Source organism: Rhinolophus ferrumequinum, chromosome 24 (genome assembly GCF_004115265.2).
Source record: "Rhinolophus ferrumequinum isolate MPI-CBG mRhiFer1 chromosome 24, mRhiFer1_v1.p, whole genome shotgun sequence".
NCBI lineage: Eukaryota > Metazoa > Chordata > Mammalia > Chiroptera > Rhinolophidae > Rhinolophus > Rhinolophus ferrumequinum.
Window position 1 is genome coordinate 19763483 of NC_046307.1, and position 13186 is coordinate 19776668.

Genomic DNA, 13186 nt, shown 5'->3' on the forward strand with positions numbered 1-13186 from the left:
TTAATTAGCTGTCGGATATTATTAAACGTTCTCGCTCTCAAGATTCACGTAGAACTGGAAACTCTGAAAGGGAGCGAGAGGTAATCAGAGTACAGGGAAGAAGAAAAAAAAAAAAGCCACAATCGCTGGCAATGCAAATTTCAAGAGCAGAGCATGTTAGTAAATTACAGTCTGATTAATACCACGTCAGCTCATTCTCTGTTTGGAGTCATTGTTCTGAATCTCTGGTCGTCAGGGTTGCCTGGTTTTTCCTTTTTTCTACCACTGGGATCAAAAAGGAAAGGGGGCTGGCCTGTTCAATGGTTGCGTGGAAAGAAAGCTGGAGTGTGGATGTTTACACTGAAACGGAGGATATCTGAAAGTTAGGAAGGTAGAAGAGGTGAAATCAGATATGAGTATTTACAGTACTATAGCAAAGGTGTCTCCCAAGTTGGTCCAATAACTGTTGAAAGGACTGGAAAGACGCTCATAAAAACAACAGCTCGAAAGAGGCTTAGAGATGACAGAGTTCACTGACCACAGACCCCCTTGTCTTAATAACCAGGGTCTCCTCTTAAAGATGCAGACTCCTCTGGACCACCCAACTTGCTAAAGAGTATCACTGGGGCTGGGTCCCGGGAAGCCGCATTAGTAACTAGCACCACGGTAATAAGAAAGCAAGAACCAGAACTGGGATTTTCTAACTCAGCCCCCGCTCGGGGCCTCCTTTCGTGTCTGATCTATACAAGTCCACTTCTAACATCACTGTCTTACCTTGGGGCCAATCTCTGCTCTACTGGAAATGGACACATCGGCCTTCTCTCCTCTTCAGCATGGGGATGGCATCTCTAAGGGCTAACCACAGACACATGAAGGTCCACTGGATGCCAGGGACAACAGAAATTCATACTGGGCACTACAGATGGCACCTGAGAAGGTCCATCCACACAGCAAACAAGGGAGGGGAACACGTGGGCAGAAGTTCATGTTGTGGACTTCCCAGAGCCACCTAATAAATCTGCTTTCCACAGGACTGCAACGTCCTGAAGGCTGAAAGACACTTACTCCTTTCGTATCGCCAGCACGGTTCTTGCCGCTTAGGAGGTATCGGCAAATAGTTTGTAGAGTGAATACAACAATATACAAAGTATATGACGAGAAAAATGATTATGAATTTTCTCATATACATAGGCCTCTTAAGAGTAAGGGGTAATAACAGCCACGACAGGATAATGATGACAGTAATACTAAAACAACAGTAGGGAACTAACATTATTGAGTGCCTGCTGTGAGACATGCTACACAGGCTGAAGCTGTGTCACACATAAGAGATCACTGAATCCTCACAATAGTCCCAGGAGGTAGCGACTATCATCCCTGTTATGCAGATGCCATATTGGAGGCACAAATTTAAGTCGTGTGTCCAAGGTTACCAGACGGAGAGCCGCGGAGCCAGGATTCAAACCCAGGACAGACTAATGTTCACACCCTCTATTCTCCACAACCTCTGAGCATTTAGAGCATGGACCCAGTATAAGGCGGATTTGCACGGCAGTTCTCCAGGCTGAAGGCACAGGCTGACAAGAGGATGTAGAGCAGCCAATGCTTGTTGGCTCAGAAGGAGCTCAGCTGAAGACCAGGTACCCATTAGCACTGGGTAAACACATGCCAGCCTAGAGCGGTGGCCAGCAAAGGGTCTGTGCTCAAAAGGCATCTGCTCAGTAAACAGATGAACAAAGGAACGAATGAATTAATGAACAAATAAATAAGTGAACTAATCAGGCACACAATGATCGTTCAATTCCCCTATCTGTTTCTAAACCTAGGGCGACAACCTCTTTTCCCCACATGTACTTCGCTGTCTCCCTTCTCAGTGTTTGGTCTTCAGTGGAGCAGCTGGTGTCTGAAAGCACATATTTAACATGTGCCTGCTTTCCTGCTTACATTGAACAAATCCAAAACTAAACTCATCACCCAGCCGTGAACCACTTTAGCCTATATCTAGAGAGCCTTCTGTTAGAAGTCCACTGTTAGAAATTCATTTTTGACACCGTTTCGCTGTGAGACCTTTCCTGGTCCCCCAGAACCAATGTAATTTCTCCCTCCTTTGATCAAACTACAACTCTCTCTGACTCTCGCTGCATTTATCTTCCTCTATTTAGTGCCATAATCATTTGTATTTTCGTCCTACAAATCCTCATTCTTTACCAGACTGTGCATTTCTGGAGGGCAGGAAGGAAGCTACCCAGACTAATAGTAGACATCTTTTTTCTGAGTCCCAGCCATGGAGTAAGAGCTTTCCATCCTCGTTTCATTTTATCCTCACGAATCAAGGGGAAGTAAGTATTAGGTGCCCTGTTTTGTCGACGGAAAAATGAAAATAACTTGTATGACTAAAGCTCAAAAAGGTTAAATGACTACCTAAGAGTCTGGTTAAGTGGCAGAATTCGAACCCAGACCTGTTGGATTCAGAAGTTCGTGTTCTGAATCACAAGGCTCCCACTTCCTATCTAGGTAGTCCCATCCCCTGTACCTTGAGGACAGGAGATGCTCAAGACATTGTAGATAATGTGAACAGAAGCTAAGCATATAGTAACGTGTGGCAATGACCATGTGGGTTAAGTCTTCGGGGACAAAAGGAAAGGCACAGATTTGTCGTCATCAGAGCTTGGTACCTGTCCTGTTCCTCCCAGAGACTCAGGTAGGTGGAGTCTCTGTTGGATCTCCCTCCCTCACACCTTATACCTGCAACAGTAGCATCCAGCACGTGGCTAACCTTAGAACCCCTTGCCCTGACCCTGGCCGCCAAGGAAGCAGAAGGACGGGGACAAAAAACAATTGCTGGACTTACCCGCAAGGTTGTGATGGTGGCAGGATCCCGAAGCCGGCCTTCCTCATCTTTCAGATTGTAGCCTTCTGGTCTTTTATCACGTTCGCTGACTTTCCACAGCTTCACAGTTTTATCTGTGGAGGGCAACCAGAGTCAGTCAGCATTAAAGAGCTGGAAAGCTTGTAAAGGAGGTTTTTTTCCTTTGGGGGCAGGGGGCAGGCAGGGAGAGGTGGAGGTAATGATGGAAGGAACTGCTACAGAAGGTGGCGCATGTCAAGGGCTTCAGTGCATCCTCTCGTGTCATCTGAAGACAGAGCTCAAGTTTCAAAACAAACGTATCGGGTGGAGACAAATGGTCTCCCTGACAGTGGGCTGTTAAATCTACAACTTATGCATTAATTTCGTTCATGCCATAAAAATATTGATCGAACAGTGAATAATAAGAGTAGCCACAAATATAGAATTAACTATGGTAGCACATTGCATGGAAAATTTATTTAATATTCACAATCACCCTGACAGATAGGCACTATTATCCCCATTTTCGTGTCCCAGCTCATCAAACACTGTCCTTGCCATAACCTGAAAGGCCCTCTGTGACCTGCACCCCCGCCTTCCTTGCCCTTTCTGATCTCACTGTCTGCCCCACATCCTGCTACTTCCTATGACCCTGCCACCAGGCTTCCTTACAGGTCCCTGCACATGGTAAGCACACTTCTGCCCCAGGGCTTTTGCACTAGCTGTGCCTTTTGCCAGGAAAGCTCTTCACTCCCTTTTTCACATGATTTGTTCCTTTATTTTGCTCTCTCTCTGTCCCAACCTCAGTGGGGCCTTTCCTAACCAACCTATGTGGAAAGGTTTCCTTCACCATTCTCTAGCCCCCTCTTCCTTCTTTCCTTTTCCCCATAGTACTTTTCACTACCGGACAAATTATTTATTATGTCTCCCTCACTGGAATGTAAAAATCAATATAGAGAGCAGGGATTCCATCTGTCTTGTTCATCACTATACCTCCTGCACTGACAGCAGTGCCTAGGACATAGTAGATGTTCAAGGAATATGAGTTAGATGAATGAATGAATCACACTTATATACAGCGCATGTAGTTAGCAATACTCAGGGAAACAAAACGGTAAAGAGCATCCCAATGCTCCTTCCCCCTTGCAGTCTCCTTGGAGTCCCCAGCTGCAAACTACCTTTCTCACCTTTGGACTGTTCCCACACTTTACACCACTTGCTGACATCTGTCATTCTCTACAGCACTAAAACAGGGGTGAGAACTCCAATGCCTCCAGGGGTCAGGCAGGCCAGGGTAATGAGTGACAGGGGCTGGGGGTTCTGGGGAGCTGGATAAGGCTTGCCCGACCTGCAGGCATTCAATTCCATTTGATAAAGAAACATGTTCGGGCCAACCAGATGAAATCTGTGGGCCGCGGGCCTTCGGGGGCCTTCCTTATCAGATCCTGCATTTATTATTTGTACAGGTTCTAACTTCTCTTCTGGAAGGCAGGGTCTCGGGGGCCTTTTTTGTATCTTCCTCTGTGCCTCCCTCGACAAGGTAAGCTTGGAACCAGACAACCTTGGGCCCTAACCCCATGCCAAGTCCAGCCAGCCACGTGGCCAGGACTGCGATTCCCATGCTAAGGGCTGAACTAGTATTTCCTGAGTGACAAACAAATGGGAGTACCAGATTTAGCAGGGAAAACAACTACGGGACGCCCAGTTACAGTTGACTTCTAGATAAACAACGAATAATATTTTTATTCTAAATCTGTCCCAGATATTCTAACCTTACAAACACTAGTATATTTAACTTCTCCATGCTTCAGTTTCTTTATTTGTCAGTTGAGGAAAACCGTGTCTTCCTCACGGGGCTCTTACGAGGATTAAATGAAACGCTATGTGTAGAAGTGTTGAACGCAGGGTCGGGCTTCTAATAATGGTTCACAAATGGAGCTGTTATTAGAATTAGCAAATCGGGCAACTATTCTGCAATAATAACATGTTGCGCTGACAGCGCTGGCATCACCCATGGTGATGCCAGCACATCCTACTTCCTCTCTGTAAGGCTGTCGGGACAGAAGCCGCCCCTCTACCCTGTCTTTCTCTTTTGCCCCCTCCTCTCACTCCCCCGCCTCTCCTCACCAAACACCTTGTTCTCAGAGGTCTGAAATACGCCCCATTGTGAAGTGGGCTTTTAGCAACACTTTGGATAATTTAACAGGCAAGTGACCCTGTTTCCTAATAACTGGGGATCACTTGGGCTGGTCACGTCTGCTGGCATGGCTGGCAAGGCCGCCGTGTGTAAGTTGTGCACTCACCCTGGCTTGCACTGGGACAGAAGGCAAGGAATCCTTTCTCAGATGCTGGGTTGACTTTAGAACTTCCTACCTATATGCCAACACTCTTCTGGTCCTACCCTCTCTGGAAATCCTGCTACATGTGGAACTGTTCTTTAGGGTGACAAAATGAAACATGGGCCATACTTATACAGTCACTTGATTCGCTACTGATCAACTGTGACTTAGAAGAATCCAAACTGGTTAATTTTAACACCAAATATTTTTTTATTGCTTGGCTTCGGAATATATCCCATCCTATTTGCAAGGCAATTCTCTTCCCATTTTTTTCTTATGAATGACAAATGGCTATGTAGAGAAATAGAGAAGTCATAGCTAAAGCATAAAAATAAAAATTACCTATAATCCCTCTAATCAAGGACAATCATTGTTAACATTTTGCATTGATCCTCGCAGCATTTTGTCTATGCATTTTTTTTTTTTTTGGAAAACCTATAATAATATTGCATATAAAGATTTTGTATTTTCTCATTTTATTTCCTTCTTTCTATTATACAAATGGTACATATAATTGTAGAAAATGTAAATGAGCATAAAAGTAAAAAAAAAAAAATTAAAGTCTCCCTCAATTCCACAAGACAGTGATAACAATTAGGAAAATTTATGTATATCCTTTCATTATATTTGTGTGTGCAATCATATAACTGTTTTTAATGGACATAATATGCTATACATAGTTTATTAATGTGTTTCCTAGTCATGTCTGCTTCAACATTTATTCTTATAAATATATAATTTATAATAGTGAGAACTTCATAATTAAAGGTCTAATAATGAGAGATCTATTGTAAACAATAGAAGAACCATACAGGGAATGTTACACAGTCTTTGAAAATGCTACGGTTTTTAGAAGACTATTTAACAATTAGGAATATATTCCTGTTATTAAGCTTTATATTATTAAAGAAAAAAATTTGGTTTATAGAATATATTTTTCTTAAGAAAAAAGATTTATCTATGATTCTTTGTCTTTTCCTTTAAAAGATATTAACAGTGGTTCTCTCTGGATGGGAAGACTTTTATTATCTTCATTTTGGTTCTCTATTTTCTAATTTTTTTTTTTCAGTGAACACTTAACTATTTTCATAGCATGAATACCAAATCAAATATACTTTCCCTTCTCATCATAGGTATTAGAAAACTAGGGAAAGCAAATAATTTCAAGGCTTAGATTCACAATTGAATGTTGGTTTTATTTTTCATGAAAAATTATAAAGTTGGAAATGTATTCTAGCAGAAAGTAAAAACTATATCAACTATAATGAGATAAGCACAATTTTTTTTTTTTTTAAAGATAATTGATGGTGAATTCAATTCAATTCCCCATGGTTGGGTTGCCTGGAGTCATTCTTGACTTTATTATCACACAATTTTTCTTGACTCCGTATCTTGAAGCTTTGTGGATAAAAAAGTCTGAGGAACATGTGGCTGTTACTATGAAAAATGACTTCTTCTATCTTCTGGCTGGCCCTCTGAGTAGTTTATCATTACTTGTGGCAGTTTTTAAACACAATCTTATCATCTATCTTCATTTTCTCTTTTGTACAGTAATTCCAATTGTCTTCCATTAATTTTTGCATGTTAACCTATTTGGCTTAAGGGGGTTCTCAACCTCAATATTAGTATAAAAAAAATCACATAAGAACATGGAAATTTTTCTTATAAGAATCATTTTAAGGTGCTGTTGGCATATGAAACAGCATCCCAAATGGGAAGAGAATATCTTTGTTAATCAAAAAACTATTTAAAAACTCAATTAACAGAACATTATGCTATATAATTAATCTTCATTGCATTTTACTGATTTCTTTCCCATACCCCCACAAAGGAGTTAATACAGCTTTGAATTTTATTGTAATAATCAATAGGCTAAATTTCATAATATAAAGTAAGCTAGCTATAGCAGATAATCAGATACTTTTTTCTCTGCCTGTAAGTAATTAACTCAAAATCATCAGAAGTCTCTTTTATTCTAAGTAGTGTTGAATCTGCAGAACCTTTGAGTAAAACTTAAACAGTAAAACTAAAAGGGAAGGAATCGAAACAAATTCATGTGCTTTGGCTTTCAAAAAAATAGGTCGAAAAAAGTAAACAGAATAATAAACACAGTTATGAGAAAGAATTAAATTACTTGGAATCTGGAAAAACAGATGAATGGAAATCTGGTCATGTTGAGATAAGCCATGCTTGAATAACTAACTCTAAACTGGCTGTTTCAGAATTGTCATTTTTTAGATTTGTACACTGGCTTTATATTTGAGGGATTATTACTTTATATGCATTAAAAACTTTCTCCCCTTTTTTCATAAGATTAACATAAAACTCATCGCCAAAACTTAGAAAATAAAAATGGTAAAAGAAATTTATAAGTCATCCATAATGCACAATCAAAACTTAATCATGAGAAATCCTTTGGTGTGTTTCCTTTTAGTCTTTAAAAACATTAATATATATTTGATCATATTATATACATAGTTTGCATTTTTTCTTTTTTTACTTGACATATGAGCATTATCCTTTCTTTATAAATGCTGGGGACAGGCAAATAGCAAATGTCATACTTTTTAATTTATATTTAGATGTATACTCAGACTCACACAGAGGATGAAATGAATCACTCTCCAGCTTATTTGCTTGGGAGAAAGTGTTTAATTTTTATATACTAATCCTCTTAATTGTTATGCTATTCAATTAGCACTCTTTAGTATATGGCTTCTTTCAGCATGGGTATTAAGAACCTTTAGGGTAGATAATTCCACTGTATAAAGGCTTACTAAATTAATATGGAATTTGGCTCTCTATTCAACCCCCAACAACCTCTCTCTTTGACCTATTTATATCAACTCTCTCTAAACCAACAAATGGTGTTAGAAGAGTATGGAGGGAGAAAGAGAAAGAAACCACTTCTTGATCAGTTCTTTGGTAGGGTCCCTTTCTCTTCTTGACCTGTGCTCCTAGCTGAGAACTTGATTGTGTCAGAGAGACACAGACATCTGCTTGAAAAAAACCCAAATACACTCAGGAATTAATAACTTCTACTCAGTACGCCAAACTCACAGGACGGCCTGTCGAGTTTCCTGAAATGTGTTCCCAGAATAACATTCAGTGAATCTTAAGACAGGAAGTCACATTCCAAAAACACCTGGAAATAATCTGTGTTAGTTGAAAGCTGCAGATAACGGGTCTCACATAATTCAGTCATAAATTTGTTATTTTTAAAAAGAATAACTACTATTTACCGAGGGCCTACTCTGTGCCAGGCAATCTGCTAGGTATCTTGCAAATATTGTTTCTAAATTTTTCAACAACCCACAAGGTAAAAAGGAAAATTGAGTCTAACAGAGACTGAAATATATGACTTGGCTAGCGGTATCTCTGAAAATACCAAACAGGAGACGTCACCTCCACGTACCATTAGTAGACAGGAGGAAGTAGGCTGCATTCTGCTGAGGGAGCCATCTTATTTTATTGATTTTTTCTTCTATTTCTAAACTCTTCAGGTAATCGAACTCAGGTTCATGGCTCTGGAATGTGCTGTAAACATTGTATTCACCCCTACGATGAACCTGATTTTTACTCTGTCGGAAGGGAAAAAAACAAAAGCAAAGATTAAATCATGTAAGCCACCTACAAATTCATCAATTCCTTCTTTTTTTGAGCAGAATCATTAGGGGTGGATTGAGCATGCCATGTTAGCGTGGGATGAGGGCTGGACCATGACAGCCGCAAGTTTTACCTTAGCTCAGTGGCCTCCAAAGTATCTGATCACATACCCAAGTTGGTAAATATTAGCACCTCCAATACATACATATATTTATTTATAAATTATATACATGAAATTTTGCACTAATATATGGTGTACCTAATACATACGGGGGTGTCAAAAATGTATACAAGTGGACACTTTGGTCAACGTTGCTCAAGCAGTAGTTCACCGTAATCAGAAGTGTCTGGACGCTGATGGTAACCACTTTGAGCACCTCTTGTAATTGCAGAAGTCAAACGTGACTTGTATTTATCTTTTGTTATCAGTATATATTGAGGATTACAATTTTAATACAGTTTTCCATTCTTAAAATGTGTATATATATATATTTTTTGACACCCTCTGTATATATATGTAGAAATAGAAGTTAAAATAGGACATGATTTGAAAATCAATATAAATTTTTAAAATCAATATAAATAGGAGTTATAATATTTTCTTTCTGCGTTCTAATGGATGCCATAGACACTCTCTGGAGTAAGTTATCCCATGCTGATGTCCATATGTACTTATATCAATCCCTTACAAAGAGTACAAAGCTATAGCATTTGTATTGTTCATTGGCATTTTGAAATCTCACCAGATTCTCCCAGAATCTCTGAGAGGCTCGGAGACATTAAAATGACTTCTCCAAGGTCACACAGCTTCTAAGCAGCAGATGTGAGCATCCGACCTTTCCCCCCACCACTACCACCCCCTTTCCTCCCCTAGCACGGGTAACAAAACAGACAGGAGCATAGAGATGACATCTGTGTCATGGGGTCACGGCGAGATGATGAGACTTTCTGGCTTTCCCCTAGCTCTAATTACGCACAGTGCAAACAGCAGGAATTAAATAAATGATGAGAAAATGAAACATAAGGGAAAGGGTCTGCAGAACAGGGCAAGAGAAAGAAGAAAGGTGAAGAGAAGGAAAAAGAAGATGTGAAACAGAGAAAGAGAAGGGAAAAGAAGGAAGAGAGGTTTCATTTCAGGCATTTTGGGACCTGATCACCAAGAGCTTCAAGTCAGGCTTTGGAAAACGGTGTTCAAAAATTCAACTCCAGGTCTTCTTAAACATTGGTCAGAAAAGTTTGACTCTTAATAAAAGCCTCAATTTAAAATATATATATATATTTCTGAGTGGGTATTGAACATGCAAACCAAAATTTCAACTTCCTGATGGATGCTAACACCTAGGTGTTAAGCGGATTTGTGAGGGCATTGAAGTTCCTTCTGAGAGCAAACTCTCCAGGAGTGTGTGTCTTTGAGAATTCACTCACAGAAGCCACAGAAGTCAAAACCAGGCCTGACCTAGATGTCATGTAGCTGTTTTTCAGGCTTAGTTTTCATTTCAACCCAGGCCTCGGCACAAAGCTAAATACTGAACTGCATGTCACCATCCTGGACATTTACGTTTTACGGAGCCTTCCTTTAGAAAATGTGTGCCTCTTCATGTTACTAATGACTCAGGCTTCCCAAATATTTCAGTAAATTAAAATAGGTGAAACCTATAAATAGTGAATGGAAAACGTGGGGTGGAATATTACTGGCAACATGATGTCTTGGGTAACGTATGCTAGATAGTTACTCCCGTTCCTTTATCATCACTATAAACCTAACTGGATTTTTTTAAAAATTGAAGGAGAAGGTTTGAAAATCAGTTGTAAGAGGATTTTCAAGGCTGACATACGTGCTACTAGCCTGCTTACTGCAGGGAGAGCCAGTCCACCTTAACAATAAAATTTATAAGAGTGTTGATTTGGTACCATCCAAATCAGACTGTCAAGTGTGTGTAGTATGTGCCAGACCAATTAGCACTAGGCAGCTCTGGGAAAGCAGGAAAAATTCCAGGTCACGAAGAGCTATTAGTTCCTACTTGCCAGCCACGTTTTCGTGTTTCCAGGGCCAATGGAATAGGCTGGGTGCCTGATTTAATGCTGAACACTTGAATTTATACAGAACCCTGCGGGATTATGATGCCCTTATAGAAATTAATTGCAAATAATGTGCAATTACCAAATATATCACCTCTAAATGAGGCTTTCCTTTTTTGATGGGAGGTGTAACACAAATGGCTTTGAGGCACAAAGCAGGCTTTAAATTGCTAGGGAAGTCTCTTGTGAAACCTTCCTCCTTCACTGGGCCTCCCCCTATGCTGAGCTGGGTGAATCTCAGAGGCAGGCAGTGGCAGATGGGAGAGTTACCAGAACACAGGCTGGCCTGCTGGAAGCTCTAGGGCCATGCCAGGGGAGGCCAAAAAAATCAAATTGGGCCATAATTCCATACTGACAAAACAGAAGCAGACACCCCCAAAATTCAATTTATATGAAAAAGAGAAACAATTCCTAGTGGAACTCAAGTCTTGAAGAAATGGGCTTTTTGAGATCCACTGGAAGTCAGAACTCCTGTTCAGAATGCATATGGCATTTAGCTCCAGTGACCTTTGAGTCACCTATAGTAAAGTGTGTGCCCTATGCACTGCTCAGATGTCATTTTGTGGGATTGCACTCCCTTTGGTAGGGCGAGCTATCATTTTCTTCTCTACTGACTCAAGTTATCCTTTTCAAAACCGTTGGCAAAGAACTATTTTTTTTTCTCTTACATATTCTGTAGGGGCATCTGAAATGAGGGGAGACTTAATTTTAATAGCTCAAGGATAAATTTTACTCCAAAAGGCGGAGTTATGCTCAAAAAGCACCCATGGCCTTTTACGAGTCAGGTGAGAAGTGAGGTCGTTTTGAATGTGCAATACCCAGGTTTGAAAAGATAAGGCCATGCCCAGGAAAGGTTCTATTTTCAGGTGCTTTTGTGAACCTGAATGAGGAAGTGTTGATATTAATGACTTTTTGGCAGTTTTCAGTTTGCTAGCAAAGCAGCAAGGTTAAGGGCGAGGACATAGGATTAAGGAACAGCAGGAAGCCTCCTTTAAAAAGAGGAGAGGGTGGGCGCTTTGTACTCACTGCCACTTACCTCCTGTTCTCGTTGAAATATTACAACCCGACCCCCTTTGTCCCCTGTCGCTAGTAATTCTCCCGTGTGGTTGAATTCTACCGTAGAGATAATGTCAGCTGAAAAGAAGAAGACAAAGGCAATTTAAGTAACTGCACACTTACTTTGAAACGACAGATAATAGACATACTTTTCTGTGCATTTAAGGGCTTAGGGCTTTGTCTCTGCAGTGGAATTCACAAGAATTTTATGGTCTGCGTTTTACGTGCCACTAGAAGTGGCACTTGGGAAAGTAAATTTCCCAGATGCCCGCACTACGCTGAGGTCGCTTGGAACATCTGGAGAGAACACAAAAGGAAACAGCCATTCAAACCTTTTGTTTTGGGCAAGAGAAAATGAATTTCTGTATGGCTCAGGGAAATGACAGTTTTCTTTGATAATTTCTACCAATCACACATCCTGTACCCACCTCCTGACCTTTGTGGCATTTCCCTTTCTTCTACACCAAGACACTTACCAAACAGGTTTCAGTGGTGGCTATGCAAATGAGGGCTGGGGACTGTGAGGAAGCCAGGCTGGAATGCCTGAAGCTCAGACACGGAACGCAAAGAAACCCCTGGGACACTCTGCAAGTTGGAGATTCAAGGAAGAACCCCACAAATGCTCTAGCTTGACCTATGCTCCCCCTTTCTTGGTGAGCCCAACACACCTTTCTGGAAGAGCAGGGCCTTATTCTAACGCCAGGAGAGGGGTGCTGAGAAAACAGGGTCATGAGGTCAGAGGAGAGAGGGCAATTTGTACTTGATTTCCAAATAGAGAAAATACACAGGCACCAGGAACTCAAATCACAGATAATTGCTGAAGGAATGCCAGCTGCCAAGCCTTTCTTCAATGGTGACCCCGGAGGAACACGGACAGGTAAATTACCTATGATTGGATTTATTAGAGCTATTTTTAGGAAAATGTCAGAGGTTAATTCCTCTGCAATTATTCCCCTGCAGTGCTCCAACAATCGCTACTGAGAGTGCAAATAAGTTGAAATAAGGAAAAAAAGGGCAGGGGCCTTTGATAGACAAACATTTTGAAGATTATGTCCATGTGAGGGAAGTAAAGGGGAAACAGTGGACTGGAAAACTGAGGCAATTACCTCTGAATAATTCCAATGGCAAATCTCATTTTAATATCGTCTTTGCAAGATTTTCTTTGTACGCCTGATTTATTCAGCTAAGGAGTGTAAAAATTCTCGCCTTGGCATATAACTGTCTATAACTGTCCTTTGCCAACATGAAAAAGCTTCTAATGGTCATTCTTTGTGCAGAA

At 40.6% G+C, this 13186-nt stretch overlaps 1 protein-coding gene across 6 annotated transcripts in view; it reads right to left on the bottom strand.

Moving 5' to 3' along the window:
* PPP2R2B (protein phosphatase 2 regulatory subunit Bbeta) overlaps nt 1–13186 on the bottom strand; it is a 406024-nt gene that overhangs the window by 92919 nt on the left and 299919 nt on the right. For all 6 annotated transcript variants that reach the window (XM_033096836.1, XM_033096832.1, XM_033096833.1 and 3 more), the window contains 3 exons: nt 11888–11985; nt 8582–8747; nt 2831–2943 (listed from right to left, as the gene is read on the bottom strand). In XM_033096836.1, coding sequence (XP_032952727.1) covers nt 2831–2943; nt 8582–8747; nt 11888–11985 — 377 coding nt within the window. The remainder of the gene's footprint in view (nt 1–2830; nt 2944–8581; nt 8748–11887; nt 11986–13186) is intronic.